General features: G+C 34.5%; 4 protein-coding genes across 5 annotated transcripts; 3 read left to right on the forward strand and 1 right to left on the reverse strand.

Moving 5' to 3' along the window:
- Positions 1-1,193: 1,193 nt before the first annotated feature.
- On the forward strand, positions 1,194-3,986 carry LOC130999313 (uncharacterized). 2 transcript variants are annotated; one of them, XR_009093469.1, is made up of 3 exons: positions 1,194-1,425; positions 1,589-3,605; positions 3,689-3,986. XR_009093469.1 is itself a non-coding variant. In XM_057924831.1 (2 exons), exon 2 carries the CDS (start codon positions 1,869-1,871, stop codon positions 2,550-2,552), a length of 684 nt encoding a protein of 227 aa, XP_057780814.1. In that variant the 5' UTR covers positions 1,229-1,425; positions 1,589-1,868; the 3' UTR covers positions 2,553-3,986. The 2 variants fall into 2 exon arrangements, 1 of the variants encoding a protein (XP_057780814.1); XM_057924831.1 differs by having other exon boundaries at positions 1,229-1,425; positions 1,589-3,986.
- Positions 3,987-4,398: 412 nt separating this feature from the next.
- LOC130999304 (FCS-Like Zinc finger 8-like) lies at positions 4,399-6,641 on the reverse strand. Its single transcript, XM_057924820.1, has 3 exons — positions 6,112-6,641; positions 5,148-5,914; positions 4,399-4,826 (listed from the first exon to the last, which is right to left on the reverse strand). Exons 2-3 carry the CDS (start codon positions 5,885-5,887, stop codon positions 4,748-4,750), a joined length of 819 nt encoding a protein of 272 aa, XP_057780803.1. The 5' UTR covers positions 5,888-5,914; positions 6,112-6,641; the 3' UTR covers positions 4,399-4,747.
- A 7,365-nt stretch (positions 6,642-14,006) lies between these two features.
- LOC130999324 (uncharacterized) lies at positions 14,007-14,974 on the forward strand. The gene has a single exon (XM_057924842.1). The coding sequence runs from the start codon at positions 14,305-14,307 to the stop codon at positions 14,770-14,772; it is 468 nt and encodes a 155-aa protein (XP_057780825.1). The 5' UTR covers positions 14,007-14,304; the 3' UTR covers positions 14,773-14,974.
- Positions 14,975-16,611: 1,637 nt separating this feature from the next.
- LOC130999340 (frataxin, mitochondrial-like) lies at positions 16,612-20,402 on the forward strand. Its single transcript, XM_057924864.1, has 6 exons — positions 16,612-17,027; positions 17,297-17,369; positions 17,600-17,647; positions 17,752-17,846; positions 19,158-19,523; positions 19,999-20,402. The coding sequence occupies exons 1-5, from the start codon at positions 16,789-16,791 to the stop codon at positions 19,285-19,287; spliced, it is 585 nt and encodes a 194-aa protein (XP_057780847.1). The 5' UTR covers positions 16,612-16,788; the 3' UTR covers positions 19,288-19,523; positions 19,999-20,402.
- Positions 20,403-21,650: the final 1,248 nt, after the last annotated feature.

Here is a 21,650-nt window from a genome sequence, read left to right on the forward strand (position 1 = left end):
CTTACTACTGGACATTGTTGACATTCTTCATACGGTTAGACAAAATTTTCTTTTGAATGTTAAATATGTGTATAGAGAAGTTAATGTTGTGGCTCGTAAGTTAACATATTATACTAAAATTTGTTCTGAATCTATTTGTTGGACAAATGATTTATTTAGATAGCTCAAGAATATTATTTATCATGATATATTTTTTAATAGAAGAACTTGAATTCCCTTTCAAAAAAAATAAAAATATCATCAAATATTAACGGCAATTTAGATATAAATTAAATTATCTTTATTCATTTGCTGACAAAATGTACCAATAAGAGCATCTGCAGCGCGGAGGGCGAAGGGAGCCTCGATCCGCGCGCCGAAGGAGACGGGCGTGCGCTGGAGACGCGGCCAGGTGCGAGGCGAGGTCGAGTGCTGGACCCGGGGCGAAGGCTGAAAAATTGATTTGCATGGAAGCCACGCGCGTGAAATAAAAAAAAAAAATTGAAGAGCGAATTGAAATTTGCAGAGTGGCTGGGTGGGGAAGTTGGGGAAGAAGGAAGGGAAAAAAGGCTGGGTGGGGTGGGGTCAGTAGGGTTTCAATTTTTTTTTTCTTTTAAAATCCTATTTATTTTAGTTAATGTAATATTGAATATTTCAATTTTTAAAATCCTATATTTTCTTTATGTATTTTTTTATTATTTAAATTATGTAATATTTTTTTATTGTAATGTTTGAATTTTATTTTTAATAAAAATTTGAAAATTTAAAATTAAAGTGTAGAATTGGGGATTTTATTTTAAAATTGGACTTGAAGGAACACATTTGATCTCGTTTTGGTCCGATTGAGCCCTAGAAAATTATTGTAATTTTTTTTATTATTATTGTATTTAAATTATGTCTTTAAATTATTGTAATGTAGAATTTTAATTTTAATAAAATATAAATTTTAAAAATAAAAGTGTAGAAATATGAATTTTATGGAAATGGGGATCTAAGCACCCACCTAAGACACAATGCATTGGAGAGGGGTGTATCTTAAGTGGGGCCCACTCCTAAGACACCCCTCTAATCAACAAGCATTGTGGATGCTCTATGGCAATAATAAGTGGAGATCTTTAAAATTGAACGGAGGGTAAAACCGAGATTCCACGTTTGTATAGGTATGTTGGTGTCAGCAACGTGCCACTCAACATGGTGCACGTCGTTCCTATCTACAACAATTAACTGCAATTTTGAGTCCATTTGAGATCCGGGGATTTCTCTGCTTCGCCTAATGACAAAGCAAAAGCTCTCACGCGCCCCATGTGTTCCCATTTCTCCTCTCTCTCTATCTATCTCGAAAAATTCTTCACTTTCCCATATTACACAACACTCTTCGCAAATATACAGTGCTCTAGAGCGAGAAAAAAAGAAATCCGACTCTAAGATTTACCTCGTTACACTCAGGTATTCTTCGATTTGGATCTATTTGCTGCTTATGTTTTCGCTTTCGTGTTTTTGTTTGTTTGTGTGTGTGTTAAGCCTTTTTCTTTTATTTGATTTTCGGATGTGATTTTCAATCCTATGTCCTGATTTTCTCTTTGCGTTTGTTGTTGTTTGGTGCGTGTAGATCTGAAGAAGAAACTGGAGAGTGAAAAGGCGGTTGTTGTGGATTCGAAAAAGTTCGTTGTATGTGTTTGATGCGTGGGTAGGGTTTACTGAAATTGATTTTGGTTTGCTCAGATTTCGCTGGTTTCGGAGGCGATCTAAAGTTTACGGTCGTTTAATATACATTTAATATTTTACCGGAGCTGTGATTTTGTTCGGATAGGAGTTTGTTGTAGTTCTGATTAAGAAGAGTTAGGAAAGAAGCGGAATAAAACAGAGTTTACTCACTAAGTTGATTTGAGATGGAGACGCTAGTTGTTGCTGCTCATCATAGGAATCACCATCAGCATTATGGTAGGAATCGTTGTCATGATTCGACGAAGTTCGGTTCATTTGGTTCAGCGCCATCAGAGAATTTTAGAGGGATTAGTTGCCGGACATTTCAGTCCGGAGCAGGGTTACTCCCAACACCTTTGAGATCTTACTCCAACTCTTCCACTAAGAATTCCTTATCTGCTCCCTTGTCACCCAAAACCCCATCTCCGTTTAATGAAAACAAAAAGAGCCAAAATGTCAAAAGCAGTTCGGTTGCTATCCCTATTAAGATCAAATTTGAAGATGATAGCAAAATTCATTTCTCTGAGCGCTGGGCTGGGCCTGCTTATTCGAACTCCCCTCCGCCAAGTTCATTACCTTTACCTAAGTTCACAATGCTCCCCAAAAGAACTGTTTCCCTTGACTTGCCTACCTTGGTATCAGAAATCGATATGCGCCCAATTGCCAAATCTGCACCTGCTTCGCCCACCAGGGGCCGCAGCCCGTCACCTGTTGGTCTTTTCTATCGCAGTTCTCCTAGCAACCTTTTTGAACTCCCTTCAATGAGAGATACATTTGACTCCCCTTCTTTTGGCAATCCGTTAGACAGGGCTGACTCTGCGACAAAGACCCTCCGTCGCATCCTTAATCTTGATGTTAGCAATGAATGAGGAGACTTGCTGAGTTTGCTCAGTGGTCCTGTATATAAGGAAGAAGTTTACCTGCTGTTTTAGGTGGTTAGTTGTAGACTGTATATAAAGAATAAGGTCTATCTGTAGGCTAGCTTGCCTTTGTTACTCTGTGGTTAGAAGTGGTGGTGTTTGTGCAGTTCCTGAAATGTGATGGTTGGGTTGGTTGACTTTCTCTAAGGTGTCTGGATATTGGTATTTCTGTTTGGATGGGATTGGTTGATTGGTATGTGTTTCTGTTTGGTTGGTCAGACATGGATATGTTGCCTGTAAAGTTAGTGGAAGACAGGGAATGGTGAGCTATATGGTGGAATGGTATTGGATAGTTCTAACATGGTTGTTGATTGCGATTGATAAGCTAAATACATATCAACTTGGGAATGCTTCTTTCTGTTGGATTAGCTATTAAGCTCTATCCAAATTAGATTCTGGGTGGCTCATTCTTGCTTTACCTATTCCCCTGTTACATTCGGCTCTTTCTTACTGCAGCTTGTATATATTTTAGAATCCTAATTTGGTTAAGCTCTCTAGCATTTACCTCTATCTCCTTCTTACCCAATATTGGAGTATTAGCCTTGACATTCACCTAACCTCCATACCTTTCTGTTTTCTCCTGTGTGACTCTAAAATTATGTCTCCTATAGTCCTATATCTTATCATCACTTTTCCTTCTCTGCCGTTATTGCTTAATTTAAGTTTCATTTTGAAATAGTTGCTGACCTCTTCTTTGCATTGCAAAGATGTGGATTACCCTTTGCCATATTTTCTGGTTTTTGAATAGAAAAGTGGGAAGGGAAATCAAACTAGGTTATCTTCTCTCTCGTAGTTGTTAGACTTTGTCCATGTTGAGCTGGCTCTGGTGAGTTTGCTCATGTCTCTTTGCTGAAAGTGGGTTGAGCAAGGATCTGTCAACATTAATGCTTGGGGTTTGACGGACATTGTGGTATGTTTTGTGAGCTTTTCCTGCGGCTTTCTGGATATCTAGAAACTACATTTCTTTGTTGGGCAAGTTTCATCAAAACAGGCTGTTTACAGGTAACAATTGACACAATTTTGTGCTATATTTATCATATTTTTGACGACATATAGATTAAATACATGCATTCTTTACATTGCAGTGGTTCCAGGAGTTGCTGATGTGAGAAAATTGTTTCAGTTGGATTTATCAATACCTGGCCTCAGTAGACGTGCCCCTTACTGAGATGTATCAAATTTTAGTTAAATTACCATAGCTTTCCTTTACTGTGCTAGTTTACTATACTTGAGGTATTCTACATTGTCTTTGATGTCTCATATTAATGTAGTGAACAATATTGTCTGGTCGATATTTCATTGTCTTGTTAGACTCTTTTACTTTGGACGTCAATGTTCCTTGAATTCTCTTATGCTGTTATATACATATCTACTTCTTTTCTATTGTTCTAGCTCTGTACTGATCCCATCGTATTCTGTCGCATGATTGCTTTATCGGTTTATTTATATAATGAATTTATGTAGCTTTAAAGCCATCATCGTGATGGTATTTGCTATTCATTCATGGAGTTTATCTCTTTCCATGGAGTAATATAGCCTGTTGCTGTAATATGGTATAGGCATCAAGGTAAGTGAAATTTTTGTTTTACATGGAGAGATCATATGGGTGTCCATGTGGTTTGTGTTGGATACTGTAAAGTCCAAACATGTTTTTTCATATGATTCTTTCTGTTTTTTGCTTTTATTATCACGATTTTTATTTATCAGTATCATGGGATTTGTTATCAATTTCACGTTCAAATAGAGGAATGTATCTAATGCTTGTGTTTATATGTGGATATTAAAACAGGGGATATCTATGAACCTAGCGAGAGAATTACCACAACAGATGAAAGCATGTCTTTACATAGTTTACGCCTCTCATTATCTGTATGTATATGCAAGAGAGCGTGACTCGAAACATAACAGCAATTATTAACTGACAAAAAAGGGAACCAGTGGGGAAAAGAAACTGCATATTACATCTTTGGTGCGAAAAATCTGGTCCCTAAACTAAAGGCGTCCTCCCACTTATCAACCCCATGATAAAAATCGCAACTTTATGTCAACATCCTTTTCGGAAAATGCTGATTTCATTTGAAACAAGAAAGTGAAGCATGAAGAATAAGCATTATATCCATCATGGGAGAGAATCATAGAAAGCATCATTCCTGTGGATTTGTTGTGCCTTCAAAATCTCTCTCCTCGAATTGGCATTCATTGCTGCAACAAGCTTTCTCGTCGCTGAAATAAAGAAACACATCAGGTTTTCATCTCCCGTTGCTATCTATACACGACATACGTATTGCTATACACGCTGAGAAGAAAAATACTAACAAGTATCTGTTGGAAGGATGAATCTTTCCAAATAAAATGCATGACATTCAGCAGTTGGACCTCTTTTACATGCTTCAACTATTTGCATTTATTAAAGAGGAAGAAAGTAAGATAAAATATCACTACATTATACGCCTCTGAGAGAGAGAATAATTAAATAAGACGAGAGAGACCAATAATTGGTATGCGATGATCTACATCAACAATTAGTAAGAAAATGGGACAAACCTGTCTTTGCAAATGGGACACAAGCTCTCAAAACTGTGTGAAGAAGATCTTGAAACACTACTAGATTCCATTTTGTTGTGATGAGAAATGAAGACATGTTCACCAATGCAGCTTTCCACAATGCAATCATCAAAGATATGAGTGGTTTTGGGGTTAGGGCCATGAGTGATGACACGAGTATAGTCCTCGGAGAGCTCCATTTCTTTCAAAGACAGCTGCCTACTGAACTCCCTTGCAGGGGTGTCCCCTGAGAGGTGGGAGTTTCTTGTTTTGATCCCGAAGTCCAGCGGCGACCTCACCTCCACCGGAGGGCTGGCGCCACCGGACGCCGGAATCTGGACCTTGAGATTTGATCCAAACAAGGCCATTCTATTGATAGGCTTGGATGAATTCTCACTCTTATTTTCTTGATTGAGGGAGTCGATCAGGGCAAGCCCAATTGCTTCTGTTTCTGTTTGTTTACATATGGTGTGAGGTTTTGATGGAGTTTTAACAAAGTCAAAAGGGTTATTGGCAGCTGAAGGGGATGAGTTCTTGGTGTCAAGAATGGATTTTGGGCTGATTAAGGTTGTCTCTGAATCTTGATGGTTCTTTGTCAGTAGCCCATTGAAGAATCTTGGAGAAATCAAGGATGAAATTGGTGTGGTGTTGGAGGGGTTTTTAGTGAGAGAGAGCAATGGGATTTGATCAGCCATGAGAGCTTGTTTGCTGGTCACTGCTTTCGATCTATTCCTCAACATTTGCTCACTCTGATAACCAAATTCTACCTAAAAAAAAGTCAGTTTTGGATTTAATTGCAAAATTTAAGGTTGTGTTTGGATCATTTGGAACCAAAGCAAGCATAGATGAAAATAATTGAATAGTGAATCCGGATTCGGAGATCAAATCCTTCAATCCAAACACGACTTTACGAAAAATAGAAATGAAAAATGAAGTTATAGGAATTTTGCAATAAAGAGCTAACCTGGAAGTAGTGAAGAAACTCCCACTTTTCTCCACCTCAAAAGAATCAAAATTAGAGGAAACAATTTATATAGTTGTGAAGTTTAAGTAAATATGACTGAAAAACACTGCTAAATTTCATTAGCCTCCATTTGGAACGCTGACACATAAACAGAAAAGAAAAAAAGCCCAATTGTTTTCCTTGTTTTGCAAATTCTCCCACAGTTGAAAACCTTTCCTGAATAACGCTACAAGCCACGAGCAGAGGAAAAGATGAAGAAACTTGTAGCCCAACTCTGCATTGGAGATCAACAAGATCCAACGAGCAAATTTTCTAGAGAGAGAGAGAGAGAGAGAATGGCTTAGTTTTGGAGCCTCATTGGAAAAGAGAAAAAGAAGAGAATGATCATTAGCTATTAAGTTGATGAGAAAGTAAAAACAAGAAAGCAAACGCCAGCAAAATGAAAGGGGCCCTCTCTATTATCATTATTTCTCCCACTTTGACGATTATTGCTCTTAAATTTTTGGATTCTTGCAAACTCATATTTTTGGATTGATAACGATCTAAAATACTTTTTATTTTTATTTTTAATAGTAAAACGCAAATGTCGTCTTCAAAATGCACGCAATCCCGATGTGTTAATTAACTAGGAATTACGTCTACGATTATTATACTAAAATCTTGAACCATACGGTTGTGTAAATTTAGGCGTTTAATAGTGGAAATCTATTTTATTTTATTTAGGGGTCTATTGTAAAATGTTGAGATTCGTCCCTTGTTTCTGTGTTGTCGTTTATTGTTTCTGGACCACTCTCTCTCGAAGCCCCAAGGCCAAGGCTGGGGTGGAGATGACGATATTGCTATTTTTCCGATCTACTTCATTAACTCTACACTGCTTCTGAAAGTGATTTTAAATAATTGCAGATGTTAAACTAGCTACTGCCTATTTATTCTCAAATCGACTAACTCCATTCGCATAAGTATTTCTTTTATATCAAAAATATAAATTATCTTCGCTTCAAAAAAAGAAAAGAAATTATATTCGACCGTCATTTCACCCACTATTCTATTTTAATAACGAAAACTAGTCTGATTTCCAAGATTTGGCACTTACGTCCGGCAACGGCTTGGTCAAATTACACACATTGTTATCATTTGTTTAGCTATTAACAGTCTCAATCAATTTACAAAGAGCAAGCAAGAATGTATTTTGAATTTTAAGATATAACTGGAAGTCAAGATTAACATGTACTATAATAAAAATCTCTTATAGAAATAAATTTCATATAGTAATAGCAAGCTACGTCTTGACTTGGGATCATCTTAGATATTGTTCAATTAATGTGATATTTTCAGTTTCAGATCTTCTAGCCACTTGCATTTTTTTGGCTTTCAATTGGGGTGCAATTCTTTTGCTTTGCACAACTCAACACGAAATGTTTTTCAGTGATTTGAGTTCGTTTATCAATTTTGAAGTAGAAAAAAGTGTAATGATTTTATGACATTATCACAATATTAAATCAAAGTTCAATTTATTCTTTTCTTCCTTTAATAATTTCGAAAAGAGGGATATAAATCATTATTTATTTTATATAATTTATAAATTTGATAATTTTTTGGGTATATGCAAATAATCAATTTAGTGGTGATTGTTGATTTAATTTCTGGAGAATTAAATTGTGTAATATTTTATTGAATCCTTAGCCAATTCTTGGTGAGTGAAAAATGATGTATTATAGAAGTGCCGCATAGTGGAACATGTATCTCTAGCACACGTGAGACTTTTGGTCTACCAAGAGATCCTTGATTTGTAGCAATTCCAACTGTATAATTGCTGAGAACTGATGACTCCATTCATGGTTGTTATCAAAGTTGCGTCTTTACCATTTATAAATCCCTCTGGAGTGGATATACATAACCAACCCTTGAAAAATACACACGAAATTCTGCATTCTCATTTATCATATTATGTTCAATTTTCAACCTTCCTTCAAGTTCATGGGAGTTTCAGTGTTGATATCAAAGAAACATAAGCCGTTTTATTTTTGGGACATTACGTCCACACCGTCAGCACTAATCTATCTTGTGAAAACAGATCTGCTCCATATTGCTTTTTAAGTTTTGTAATGCTTTTATTGATTCTAATACTATTTTATGGGAGTCTTACTTTTTTTTTTGATAAGGAAAGTAAATATTATAGAACGAAAAGGCACCAGTAGTACCGAGAAGATTACAAAATCATCGGTGATTCATCATTCGACATCCACCTATGAATCCCAACTCCATCATTAACAAAACCAAAAATTCTACCCCAACTCCACACTCTAGCTTTGATTTCTCCAAACAAGTTTGCACTCTCCCATATTTTGTTCTCAAATCTACTCTCATTATGCATTTTCCAAATAAGCCAAGTAGTACAACACCAAAGAGCCATCAAGAGCTTCTTATTTCTTTTCCGGCCACTCAAACTAGTAAAGAACTGAAAGTGCGAGGACACGTCATATGGCTGCGCCATGCTAACTCCGAGCCATTGAAAGATTGCTTCCCATACCTTTGAGGTCTTTGGACAGTGGATCAACAAGTGGTTCGTGGATTCCTGCCGATGAAAACAGGCGTTACATCCCACCTCGACTTCACACAACATCACATTTCTTCTCGAGAGATTGTCACACGTCGGAATTCTGTTCTTCAAAATTCTCCATGCAGTAAGCTTGACTTTGTTTGGAATAGGGATCTTCCACACCTTCGTACTCATATCAGTTTCCTCCACCGCCTCCTTTTATTATAGTACTTCGTCTTATCAAAATGTAATAACCCAACACACATTCTTCATGTTCAACAAATTTAAATTAATAAGATGTAAAAGAAAAAAATATATTTATAAACTACAGATCAAGGGTGCTTCGGATAGATGCTTAGTGGTGTGCGTCGTGTCAATTCTCATACTGTAAATTGTGTTCCGCTTTCCCTATCAGTTGTACTAAGTGGGGTGCGTATCCACGGCCCACTTTAACTTCTCAGCCCATTTCTCTTGGCCCCCATCTACTGTGTGCCTACCACTATAAATCTTTATATTTTACTCACTCTGTTCCACTAATCTTGACACGTTTTTCTTTTTGGGTTGTCCCACGAATCTTGGCACGTTTTTATTTGTGGGCACATTTTCAAATAAGGTACTAATAATTATCACCTTCTATTTCCTACTTTATCATTTTTATACTTTATTAACTATATACTTAAAACACTAATCTACAACTCTTTCATTCCCATGCGGAAACCAAACGTGTCAAGATTCGTGGGACGGAGGGAGTACGTATTAAATACTCAGTTCCAATATTTTGCCATATTTTTGTTAATTATAGTATTTTCTATTTTTCTACATTAAGACGTATAATGTACGGTAATGTGAGGCAAAATTAGGGATCAAGATAAAATATTCCAGTAATTGTCCTGAACACGATAATACTATATTTGTCAAAGTAAATACATTTGAGTTTAAAAATAATACTTTACACATTGTACTATTATTGTGTTAAAATATATCCAAAGTATTTATTGAATCTTCCCCTTCAATTTATTAATTAGTGAAATGGTCTTCCAATATATCTACTCATAACCAAAGAATAAAATAATAAATAAATATTGTTATTCAATAGACATGCTAGCCATCTGAGCTACTGTTATTCTTGCATTTAATTTGTCACTTGAATTCTTTTTAAATTTTGGTGAATTATTATCTGAATATATGAGTTTTTCTAGTATTTGTTATCTCCAACCCAACTTTTAATGAAGGGAAAGTTTTATGTGATACGATTTGATAGTTCAAGATTCATCATATGAATTATTAAAAATATAAAATATCAATAACACCATAAATATATCATACAGTAAACTGTCCTACGCGAGTTTTTATGCTCGATTAATGATTGAATAAATCCCATTATTTGAACAAATAGTCGTAAAATATTGGATCTCGAGCAAACTAATAGCCATCACAGTTTAACTTTAATATAAGGTCTAAAATCAAATGTAGTTCGGATAAACTTTCTATCCTTTAAAGAGGCTATCAAGTTAAGTAGAAAATATATGAACCCAAACACTAGTCATTGAAATTATGCATTATGCATCACGCTATAAAATGAAATAATTATATGTACCTAAGTCTTGCCTAAAGCTGATTAGGGGTGGAAAATCGGGTACCCGCGGGTACCCTACCCGCAAAATGCGGGTACCCGCGGGACGAAAATTGCCGAAAACGGCACCCTCACCCGACCCTCTTCCCCGATGCGGGTACCCGAATACCCGCAGCGGATACCCGCTGCGGGTATGAGGGTACCCTCACAGTCCCGCGATTTTTTTTTAATTGTAATTTTGCGGGTTTTTGGTCCCGCTGGAGGGTATTTCGTCCCGCGAGAGGGTATTTTGTCCCGCATTTCACAAAAATAATTAAAAATATCCTTTCTATTTCATCGATTATCCATAAAACCTGTGACGTAATTAGGGCTAGGAGGAGTTTTGGGGATTTGGGGGTTAATTCCTAAAAGTAAAATCTAATAAAATTATTTAATTTTAATTTTATAATGTTATTTGCGGGTAATGCGGGTATCCGCGGGTATACCCGAGGGTACCCTCTACCCGCAATTTTTGAGGATGCGATACCCGCACCCGACCCTCCACCCGAATTTTGCGGGTATCGGGACGGGTGAGGGTATACCCGATACCCGCAACTCGATTTTCCAGCCCTAAAGCTGATAGTAATGGGCCTTCACCATAGAACTACTTGCACGCATTCTTTGTCCTATTATTATCTAAATTAAATAGGTTAACTTTCATACGAATTGCAAATAATACACCAGAAAAGGAAGAATACAGAAGCCATTAATTCAAAATGTCCGACATTACAAGATTGAGTACAAACTATTTTGTAAAGAATCACTCATTTATTTCAGATGAATTTATCGTTCATTATTTATGAGTAGGAATGTTAATCGGGTCAACTCACTCAATTTTGAGCTAGCCTACTTGATTTGGGCTATTTTTGGTTCGGATTATTCGAGTTTTTTTTCTTCTTTGACCTTAATTCTATACCTTCGATTGTTGAGCTAGCCCATAAAATAAGAAGGTTTGCGAAAAAAAATATATTTACAGTATGATTTTTTTATAATTATATTCTAGTAACAAAAAATAGATCATATTTTCTTAATCAAAACACTTAGATATAAAAACAAGTAACATCAACTTACATAAGTACTTAACTAATAAGAAATTTTATAAGAGGTAAGAATTTGACCCATGGTCAACCTAAACGATTACATTTCGTTAATTTTCATGTAAGTTTCTTTTTTTTGGGGGGGGCAATGGAGAAAACAAAAACAAGTATTAAAATCTTATTATGATCAAATTTAGAATTAAAGTAATAAAGTATGACAATCATGTAATAAGATGATTTTTCGGTAAATTAAGTCAACGCACTCGATTTCCGAGCTAGCTAGCCATATCGGACTAATGCTACTTTTGGTCCGGGATATTCAGGTTTTCACAAATTACATAAAAATTAAAGCCGATTTAGTATAATTAAAGCTAAAGAAAAAAATAAAAATAAATCAAACTTCAATTTTTAATGTAATTTGTAAATTTTAAAGACCCCAATTTTATTCAAAACACCAAAAAAAAAAAAAAAAAACCGTTATTTAATTGAGATAGATCTATAATGAAGCGACTTCGTTGGTGAAGTTGTAATTTCATATGTAATAAAATATAAATTTAAGTTCTACAAGAATTATCCTATGCATACTCACACGTAACGACTTTGGTTAGGAGAAGATAAAAGTAAAATTGAGACAGAAAATGAGCGTGGCTTTGAATAATTGAGTAGGACAAGCCTGATATTTACACCTTCGACTAAGTCGACGTGAAAATAATAAACATTGATAATGTGAGTAGGAAAACGTCATATCATTTTAATAAAGATGAATGAGCACACGCCCAATAAATAAATAAGTACTTAATAAACTAAAATAAAATAAATAACATTTTTTATTTTGTCAAATTAGACCAAACGTTCGAGCTGAGTCCGTTGCTAGGCTTGGACAAGGAAGATCCCATCATCGGAAAAGTAAAGAATTCCGACGAAGACAATGTATTAAAATTTGAAATTCCTTGCGTTGTTGTGAATTGTGATAGAGGAGAAGATTCGAATGAATTTCTTGAAGATCGTTGACGATTTTGAGCAGGAGAATAAGAATGAAAAAATCTGCGAAGAAAAAAGAAAAAGAAAGAAAGAGCATGGATGTCTTTATATATAATGAAAATAGATTTTTTGTCCTACATAGGATACTGTTTTTCACTAATTCATTCAACAAAGTAATAAATTCTGTCCCTAAAAAAAAAAAAGTACTAAATTCACTATAAATTTTTATGATTTTAGAATTGAAAATGATTTTTAATTAATTTATATCTTGAAGTTATTTTTTATTTGATTATATATGAATGTTTATGCGGGATGAGTGCTAGTAGCTAGAAACCTTTTCCTCGTAGCTATGAAACTTACTTCTTTATATACAAAATAACGCTTATATATGATAGAAGTCACTATTGAAACAGAAATTTTGTATTTATCCTCATCCGTAATACTAAAATATTATTTTAAAATAGAGAACTTACTTTATCATACAAGAAAAAAGAGTGCAAGTTTATGAAGAGGTTTCAATTATACACTTGGCAAACATAAAGGTTAATTAAGTGGGGCATTTCATTTCCCATATTTCAAACCAATATTTCATCTGGCAGAATAGAGCCTTATCTGATAAGCCGAAAGCAAAGAACGTCCCTTTCAACTCATAAAATATCATTATTTTCTCGAGACAAAAATTAGGTTTGCAATTATGAGTAACACTGTTGCAACAATTTCAATAATTCTCATACGAAGCAAAAACTTAGTTATGAATATGCTGTCACTATTTTATAAGTCGACTTCGTCAATTATAATTTTTTAATATGATTAGTCTCTTCTATATGTATATCGTTGCACGTAAGGATAATTTATTCACAGCGCAACTATGAATTGATTTTTGTGAATTTTCGTCATAACAATAGAAAAAAAAGGGTTCCATTTTGCACTTACCAAATATCATGATCCAATTGATCATCATATATGTGCATGACCCATTTTTTTATTTCCTCCCCTAACTTTATTGACCCTCATCTGTCTTATTCAGTGAAGTCCTTGTCTTGTGTTGCGCCTTGCATTATTGTTTTCTTACAATCGCTCTTGATCAAATGGACTCCGATGACTCCCAATCAATTATTAAAATTGATTTATCATGATAAATTAAATTAAATATTGAAGTCATGAAATGTGTACCCAAATGATAAAAGCGTCATGCAAGGTTAAAGCTTGATTGAAAAATAAAAAATAAAAATGTTTGACGGTTTCAACTTCCAACTCATCAAAAATGTGTAAGCTTTGGTATGGTTCACTTACTGTAAGTCTGTAACATTCATTTTCCTCTATGGTATATAGCATTCCAATCGTTGTATTTCAACATTTGGAATATTTAATAGGAAACTCGCATCGTGCTAATACTTGGTTCTAATTTTTTGGGTTGGGCTCCTTGACTTTACGTTTGTGTGTTAAATCCTAACCTACTATTTGTGAAGCCCAATTTCCAATTTTCAAGAATTAAATTTTGGAATTCGTTGATTCATAATTTGAAATTAAAATCAGAAAATAAGAATCTGGGTAGATATATGGCATAGCTTTTGAGTTTATAACGAATTATTTTATTTTATTTTAAAATTTTTGATGTGGAAGACGGGGAGAGCCTTTCTTCTACATAAAGATAAAGATTCCATCACGTAATTATGATTTCATTTATTATATGAAATATTAAAATCAAGAGAAAAGAAATCAAACGAAAAATTGAAAACAAAAGGAGGCCTGAAGGAGCTGGGCCTCATTAAGACAAGTGATTTTCTTTCATTAACCCATGGTGATGGTGCTATTAAATATGTCGGGTTGGGCCGGGCCGATGAATTAAATCAGACTGAATAAAAATGAAAGTTGAGCAACCCTAGTTTTCTAAATCATCATCGCTTCTTCTTTTTTCTTTTTTCATTTCTTCATTAGCAATGTTTCATCTTCCCTCTGCTTCATCTTCTTCTTCTTCCTGTATATATTGTATCTAAGCAAAACATCAAACCCGACACTACATAATGTCCTCAATAATTCCGAAAATACCCTCCAGCTCCCTTGCTCGGTCGCTCTGCACCGCCGTGGAGACTCGAACCCAAAAGCTCGAGCGAATCGCCGAGGAGCTGATTGGCCTCAATAAGATCGAGCGACATGATTACGTTATACTATTTCGTCATAAAATGGGCTTGAATCGGTTCGGCGCCGCCGCCTCCGCACCCGCCGCCCAATCGCCTTCGTCAGGCGGATCATGTGCCCCTGCTGCGGCCAAAGAGAAGACAGCGTTCGATGTGAAATTGGAGAAATTCGAGGCTTCGGCGAAGCTAAAGGTGATTAAGGAGATCAGGTCTTTCACCGATTTAGGGCTGAAAGAGGCGAAGGATTTGGTGGAGAAAACGCCCGCCGTGGTGAAGAAGGGGGTTACCAAGGAGGAGGCGGAGAAGATCGTGGCGAAGCTCAAGGAAATTGGCGCCACTGTGGTATTGGAATGACACCTGGGTAATTTTCTTGTGAGCAGTTTCAGTATTGTAATTTTGATTGAGATAATTCTGAGTCGTCAATAGAAATGAAATATTGATTCAATGGTTTCTGAAGTAAGTTTGTCTTAGTTATAAAAGATGAAGTTTTGGAGGAGATGAGCTTCTTCATGTATATATTCATAGACACTACAAATTATGAATAATTTCTCGACCAGACATCTAGCTATCATGTGGAGGTAATTTCATTTCTCAAAATTTTGATACGACAACATAAGCTCAGAAATGATTTCCAGTTATTATAATCAATGAAATATTGTCCGATCAACCACTAAACCAGAAAGCAGTGAAATCTCTAATTTTCGGATAGAGTTAAAAGGCGCTTGCTGGGTATCAAAATGCTCAAGAAACATGCAAATAAAACAACGGGAATGATCCGAAGCTGACAAGCCAAAACAACTGCCCTAAGCCTTATTCAAAAACTAGATGCCCAAATACTACTAAACACTCTAACAAATGTATGATAAACATTTATAGCGCCTGATAAACACATATTTGAGATTGTTGGTTAATCTTAATTTTTTTTTTCATGTGTAAGTTTTGTGATTAGGCCATAAAAACAGACCTGCTAATCGCAAAGTTGACCGGCTCATATCTGAAATCGAATGGCTAAGTGTAGATTAATTGATCAAACCGAGGGGGTTAATCACAATACAGACGAGCCCTTCGTTTTTTATGTTTAATGGTTTTAATGTTTTAAATTTGTGATCAGCATTTCGATTCGCCGTGCGATTTTTATGGTTGTATAATTCTTGATTTTTTTAAGGGAAATTTCTCGTGACTAACGAGAGACAATATTTTTTTAATAATAAATACTCTCTTTCGGCATGAGAATTAAGGAATTGTAGATTAGTGAATTGTAGATTAGTGTTTTAAGTGTGTAGTTAATAAAGTATAAAAGTGATAAAGTAGAAGAGAGAAGATAATAAAAGTGATAAAGTAGGGGAGAAAATATAATAATTATTATCTTATTTGGAAATATGTCAAGATTCGTGGGATGGAGAGAGTATTATTTTAAAGTATCTTTTATATTTAAAATTTAATTATTTATTAATATTATATGGATATTAAATTTTTTATTTTGTATAACATATGAGTAGGAACAATTATTGCTCGTTCTTTCAAATAAAAATTATCGTGCATGTTGTTAGAGTAGGATGAGTAAATGTTTGAAATGACGTCTCTTATTGAAATTGTAGATGATTTAAACAATATATACTCAAAGAGATTGCATAATCATCATTATCACCACCATTTGTTACATCTCTAATACCTAAATTTACTAAATATTTTACTTACATTTACTGAACATATATGATCATTTTATACAAAAATATATTACTCCATATTTCATTCAAAAAATAATAATTATATATAATAATTATTACCTATAAAATATTTAAGAGATAAAAAATTTCTAATGCAATAAATTATAGTGCTATGATTATATTATAATTAATTTGTTAGAGTTATAATTGATACACAATCATAATGGTTGATTAATTTTTAAATTTCAATTTTCGAATGTTTTACATATGTTGATTAAATATTCAAGAAAGAAAGAATAAATAAATAAATATCTTCAAGTATATTTTATTCATAAATATTATCAATTAATATTTTAATAATATTATAAATATTTATGACTAACAAATATTATAAAATATTTAAAAGATAAAAAATTAATTAATATTTAATTGGGGCATACGAAACGACAAACTAACCATTTTTTATTTTTTTTTAGCGACAAACTAACCATTGCATGCATCTATAGACGGGAAACATTATACATACAAATTTCTATCATCTAGAGAAAAGCTATAAATTTTAATGAAGCTCGTATAGAAGAAAAGCTATTCGGCCCATATAAAAGATATAGGCCTAACAAAAAAGGGCAAAACCCAAAATAAGAATAGTTTTCAGCTTCGATTCATTTTTCCGGGCCTCCGGCCACCGAGAAATCGAGAAATTATGGCGATTCGATCGCTGAGAAGAGCGGTGTTGAGAGCTCTGAGCCCTCTACAATCGTCGTCTTCTTTAATACCAGCAACGCAAAACTCATCGCTGTTTTCTCTCTCTAACTACTCAGCTGAACCCTCAACTTCTGCCAGTTATTCGTGCCCAAATTTCTCGTGCAATAGCATCCCCTGCCGCCGTCTCTCCTCTCTCACTGAGGAGGAATCTCACGGCCCCGCCGCGGTTAACTATTGGTGAGCTTGAAAATCCTTAATACGTTGTTATTTATTGGGGAAAAAGTTTGATTACGATGCTGTTTTCCTTTTATTTGATTAGGAAATGAATCAATTATTAATTAACTAGGTGTTTTGGTGTTATGAGTGAGAAAGTATGGTTTTGGAAATTTGTTTGTTTCGTTGAAGGGATTGAGTAAATGGAAGCTCGTTTTGATTGAGAAATGACTGAGAATATATTTTGGTATTAATCTGAGTGGTTTGGATTGTGCATTGGTATTTTTGTGCAGCTCTTTGTTGACGGAAGAAGAGTATCACAAGCTGGCTAATTCCACCATCCATGATCTACTTGAGAAGCTCGAGGTATAAATTTTTCGATGAAATTTGGACCTAGTGTTACTGGTATGAGAATGGAAATGATAAGCTTAAGGTTATATTAATGCTGAAAACAACTTGAAAAATGATATTACTATTTAAAACTGGCTCTTCTGCTTAGAAACGAAATGCAGTTGCAAGTGTTTTTTATACTCTGTCCATAGTTAATTTCACTATGAGTTTATTGGGTGTTTTGATGGTTTCTTTGGCTGTTATAGGAATATGGTGACTCCGTGGACATTGGTGGATTTGACGTTGACTATGGGGTGAGATGGATGAACTTGGATGTAGATGTTAAGATTATTTAGCTTTTTTTTTTTTTTTTTTTTTTCTGTCAGTTTATGATGCTACTATGCATTCGTTTTTTCAGAATGAGGTCCTGACTTTGAAGCTTGGGGATTTCGGGACTTGTGTCATAAACAAGCAAACGCCAAATAGACAGATTTGGATGTCATCTCCAGTGAGGTATTGATGTTTCCAACTTAATGTGTGATCTTGGTTCCTAAGAAGATGTTGCTTTGGCTTATAATTTTAGTTCTGGAACTTGTCTTATCGTGGACCATGCTGTGTGGAGAATGTGACGTTTTGGGGTGTGATTGTAATTAATGGTCTGTAGTGCATCGCTGAAAACTAAACACCATCTAACTTAGAGAATTCATTCGTTTGTTGTACTTCTTTGAGTAAGTTGATCATAGTGAACATCAAGTTTAATTCGGGTGGTGTAAATTCTTACATCCCATCCCATGGTTTCTTGGACTCGGACAGTAACATATGTAATACCCCATCTTCTCTTAAGAATGCCAACTTTAATAAAATGGTTTATATTTAGTGTGAATTTTATTCAGTAAGCATTTACTTTATTTTTTAAATATTTAATTGGCATTAAATCCATAGACTGTTAGCGAATTCCGGTTTTTCCCATACTCTATAAAGTTGGTGAATAGATACACGAACTTTGAGTGTTTCCGAACTTTCCCCAAAATTAAGATCTGGCCAAATCAAAACTGACATGACATCGAAATTTTTAGAAACCCTAGTCCCAATTTTCATAAATTCTTGTCCCACGTCTAAAAATTTCAATTCGACACCCACATCAATATGACCAAAATCTTAATTTTGGGGAAATTTTGGAAATAATCAAAGTTCATGTATTTATTCACCAACTTCATAGAGTATGGGAAAAACCGAAATTCACTAATAGTTTCTGGATATAGCCAATTAACCCTTTTTATATAGGTATTTGAACTTGACATAAGTTTCTTGAATTGGTTATAATTTTCTCTTATTGTCTGCCACTAGCTGCAATTTGAAAAATGAAAAACTGAAGGAGAGAAAAATGTAACGAATACTGAGGAACCGGTTAAGATTATTTTGATCAAATAACTAGTTATAGTATTATTTTCTAAATGTAAGAAAGTCAATGCTTTGGGTGGGAATATGGGGCCATAAATGCCTGCAATTTTCTTTGGTTGATTTTTTCATGGCAAAGCTTTCATGTTGAGAAATTGTATTATATCGCAATCAAATTGAATTGGGAGTAGATTCATATTTTATTAGTTTGCATGACTAGAGTATATATGTTTTTGCTTGTCCACATACTTGCTCAAGACGCGACATTCTGTTCCACTGACTAAATGAATGAGTTTTGCCACGATTATGATGATGAGGAATCTCCTTGCTAAATACTTACTTTGAAATTCTTTTTCCATATATGTCGTGCACTAAGTTTTCTATACTTCGCTAGTTTAATTCTTGCTGTCTCAATTGCCTCTGCAGTGGTCCGTCTCGTTTTGACTGGGATCAGAAAGCTGAAGCTTGGATTTATAAGCGAACGAAGCAAAACCTTTTTAAAGTACTGGAAACCGAGCTAGAAAAGCTGTGCAAGAAACCTATCAGCCTTTCTTGAGCTTCCTAAAACAATACATTCTCTACATGAAACTTTTTCTTCCATGAAACCCGTTATGCTACTCCCGACTACTCCCATCAACTCCCTATTTCCCTTCTTCTCGTCTCTTCATCCTCACCCCATTTCCCGTTACATATGGCAGCCCCACATCCTCATAGCAGTCGCAATCTAGTATGTATTACGGCAAGTTATGTATATTGGCTAACTCAAAGGCCTGCTACACCAGCACGAACATGGTACGTGTTTTTTACTTGCTGTGCTTATGATAATATAGGAAAAGTGTTGGTATATTTGTGTAGTTAGGCGTCATTAGTCCCAATAGTTGAATACAAGGTGGAATTGGAAATGGTCCTCTATCTGTAACATAAATTATACTATTTCTTATGTTTTTATTTAATAGTTAGTACTAGATAGGAGTCTAGAAATATTTGAAAAATCATAAAATATAATCCTCGGCAAAGTCTACTTTCGGTGGCTTATCTCTTTCAAGTGTCAATGATACATAGTTTCTTCTCTGTATCTTGCTTATACCCTTCTTGTTCAAGATGTTAGCTTATCTTCGATTGTTTTACATTAGTCAGGAGGAGGGGTTGCCTGTATGGATTATGTTCTGGGCATTGTTATAACCTTCTTTCTCGGAAGATTTGCATTTACACATTTATGCAGATTGCATACTGAAAATTGTTTGTACATTCGTCTTTGTCGTTGCAGATTGCACATCCCCAGAGAGTCAAGATGGTTTATGCTATCATTTTTAACATACGTAATTCTTGCCTTATCTCGTGTGAGGGCATCGACTTCCGACTGCTGCTGCTATTTTTCTTAGGTGGTGGACACTACATGTTCTTGAAAGTAGTGAGGTTTTTTTTGGAGATTGTGATCTGTGAAACATTCATTTCTTGCAGCAAGTAAGCGTCTAATTCTGCTTACATTTCCTCTCTTTTGCTGAAGCATAAACCCTTTCTTCATTTTGGCCACACTTTTTGTGTTTTTCTGGATTGAGAGTGATACATACTTAGAGAAAGCAACAGTACATATCCATAACTCCAATAACAATTTAGTGTATAAATCGGTCAACTATTAATTCCAATCAACAAACCTATGTAGCTTCTCAATTCCTATGTTTTGCATTATTAGTATCGAGTTTTATATCGAGCATCTAAACATATCGACTCCATTTACTTGCATGTTACACACAATAACTAAGTATAAAAAAGTCATTGCAGCATTCAAATTTAGACTTTTCAAACAACATTGTTTTGCAGTATTTAATTAGTACGAGTAGTAGATCCAACAAAAACCAATATCTGGGAACACTCATTTGTTAAAAATTACAGATTAATGAGAATGCACAGATTTTGAAAGAGAGGATTTGAGGGGTGCCACGTACGCTAAAGGGGTTTTTCTATTATAAAGAGGGTTTGTGAGCCTGAGATTATTTGTACTACCAAAATCACCTGGCATTTAAAAGTCAATAATTCATAAGAGTGGTTTTATTCATTGCTACCATCTTACTCACTATAGCCTTATAATTAAAATAAAAACAAAAACATTAATAAATAGGCTATATCTACAGCCCCAATTAAACTTCAATAAATAAGTAATTTTATTTAAGCAAATTTAATAGAATAAACATGTATAACTCGCTATTGTAATATGAAGATAAAATATGTATAGTCATCTATCATATTCTGAAGACAGAACATAATTATGTATCATAAATTCTAACATAATATTATGCAAATTAATTAATCTTACAAGAAATAATAACCATATCTATATAGCCCCCAATTCAAAAAATATGAGAAACGACACACATGAAAGAACGAAATAAACGCTAATACAAGCAAGAATATCATGCTCCAATAACCCTTTAAAGTGAGACAATAATACAAGTGGACAACATATTCTAAATCGAGTTTGTTCATAAAAACTTAACTAACTACTATACTTGCATGGATACTCAAGTTGAACTTTTGGGGTTCTAGATAATGCTGAGATGGCACTTGAACGAAATAATTGCATCTATATATATATCACGTGAAAACATTTGAATTAAAGAGATCACATGAAAGATGCATCAAATATTGGGATAAAATTCCATCACTACCACAAATTAAAACAGATCATAGCAAGACCAAAATTATGACTCACCATATATGTACGAGACCTAAATTAAAGGATACAGCGATGCATGAATAAATAGGTTCTTCATTCTCGATGTTGTCATTTTTTATTCTTACAAAAATACTCCTTTTCTTTTTTGAGGAGTTTTTCAATTAAAATAAACCAACAAATTATAATGAGTCTATACTTTAACTAGAGCTCTCATTGTCATAATTTCCTTGGCGTTTTAACTTTAG

Source organism: Salvia miltiorrhiza, chromosome 1 (assembly GCF_028751815.1).
Source record: "Salvia miltiorrhiza cultivar Shanhuang (shh) chromosome 1, IMPLAD_Smil_shh, whole genome shotgun sequence".
Classification (NCBI taxonomy): Eukaryota; Viridiplantae; Streptophyta; class Magnoliopsida; order Lamiales; family Lamiaceae; genus Salvia; species Salvia miltiorrhiza.

Excerpts from the sequence above, each read along its gene's own strand:
- LOC130999313 (XM_057924831.1), top strand. The coding sequence starts at position 1,869 with ATGGAGACGCTAGTTGTTGCTGCTCATCATAGGAATCACCATCAGCAT.
- LOC130999304 (XM_057924820.1), bottom strand. The coding sequence starts at position 5,887 with ATGTTGAGGAATAGATCGAAAGCAGTGACCAGCAAACAAGCTCTCATG. Across the intron at positions 4,827-5,147 it reads TGTCCCATTTGCAAAGACAG|CGACGAGAAAGCTTGTTGCA; the intron begins GTTTGTCCCATT and ends TCTTTATTTCAG.
- LOC130999324 (XM_057924842.1), top strand. The coding sequence starts at position 14,305 with ATGTCCTCAATAATTCCGAAAATACCCTCCAGCTCCCTTGCTCGGTCG.
- LOC130999340 (XM_057924864.1), top strand. The coding sequence starts at position 16,789 with ATGGCGATTCGATCGCTGAGAAGAGCGGTGTTGAGAGCTCTGAGCCCT. Across the intron at positions 17,028-17,296 it reads CCCGCCGCGGTTAACTATTG|CTCTTTGTTGACGGAAGAAG; the intron begins GTGAGCTTGAAA and ends ATTTTTGTGCAG. Across the intron at positions 17,370-17,599 it reads ATCTACTTGAGAAGCTCGAG|GAATATGGTGACTCCGTGGA; the intron begins GTATAAATTTTT and ends TGGCTGTTATAG.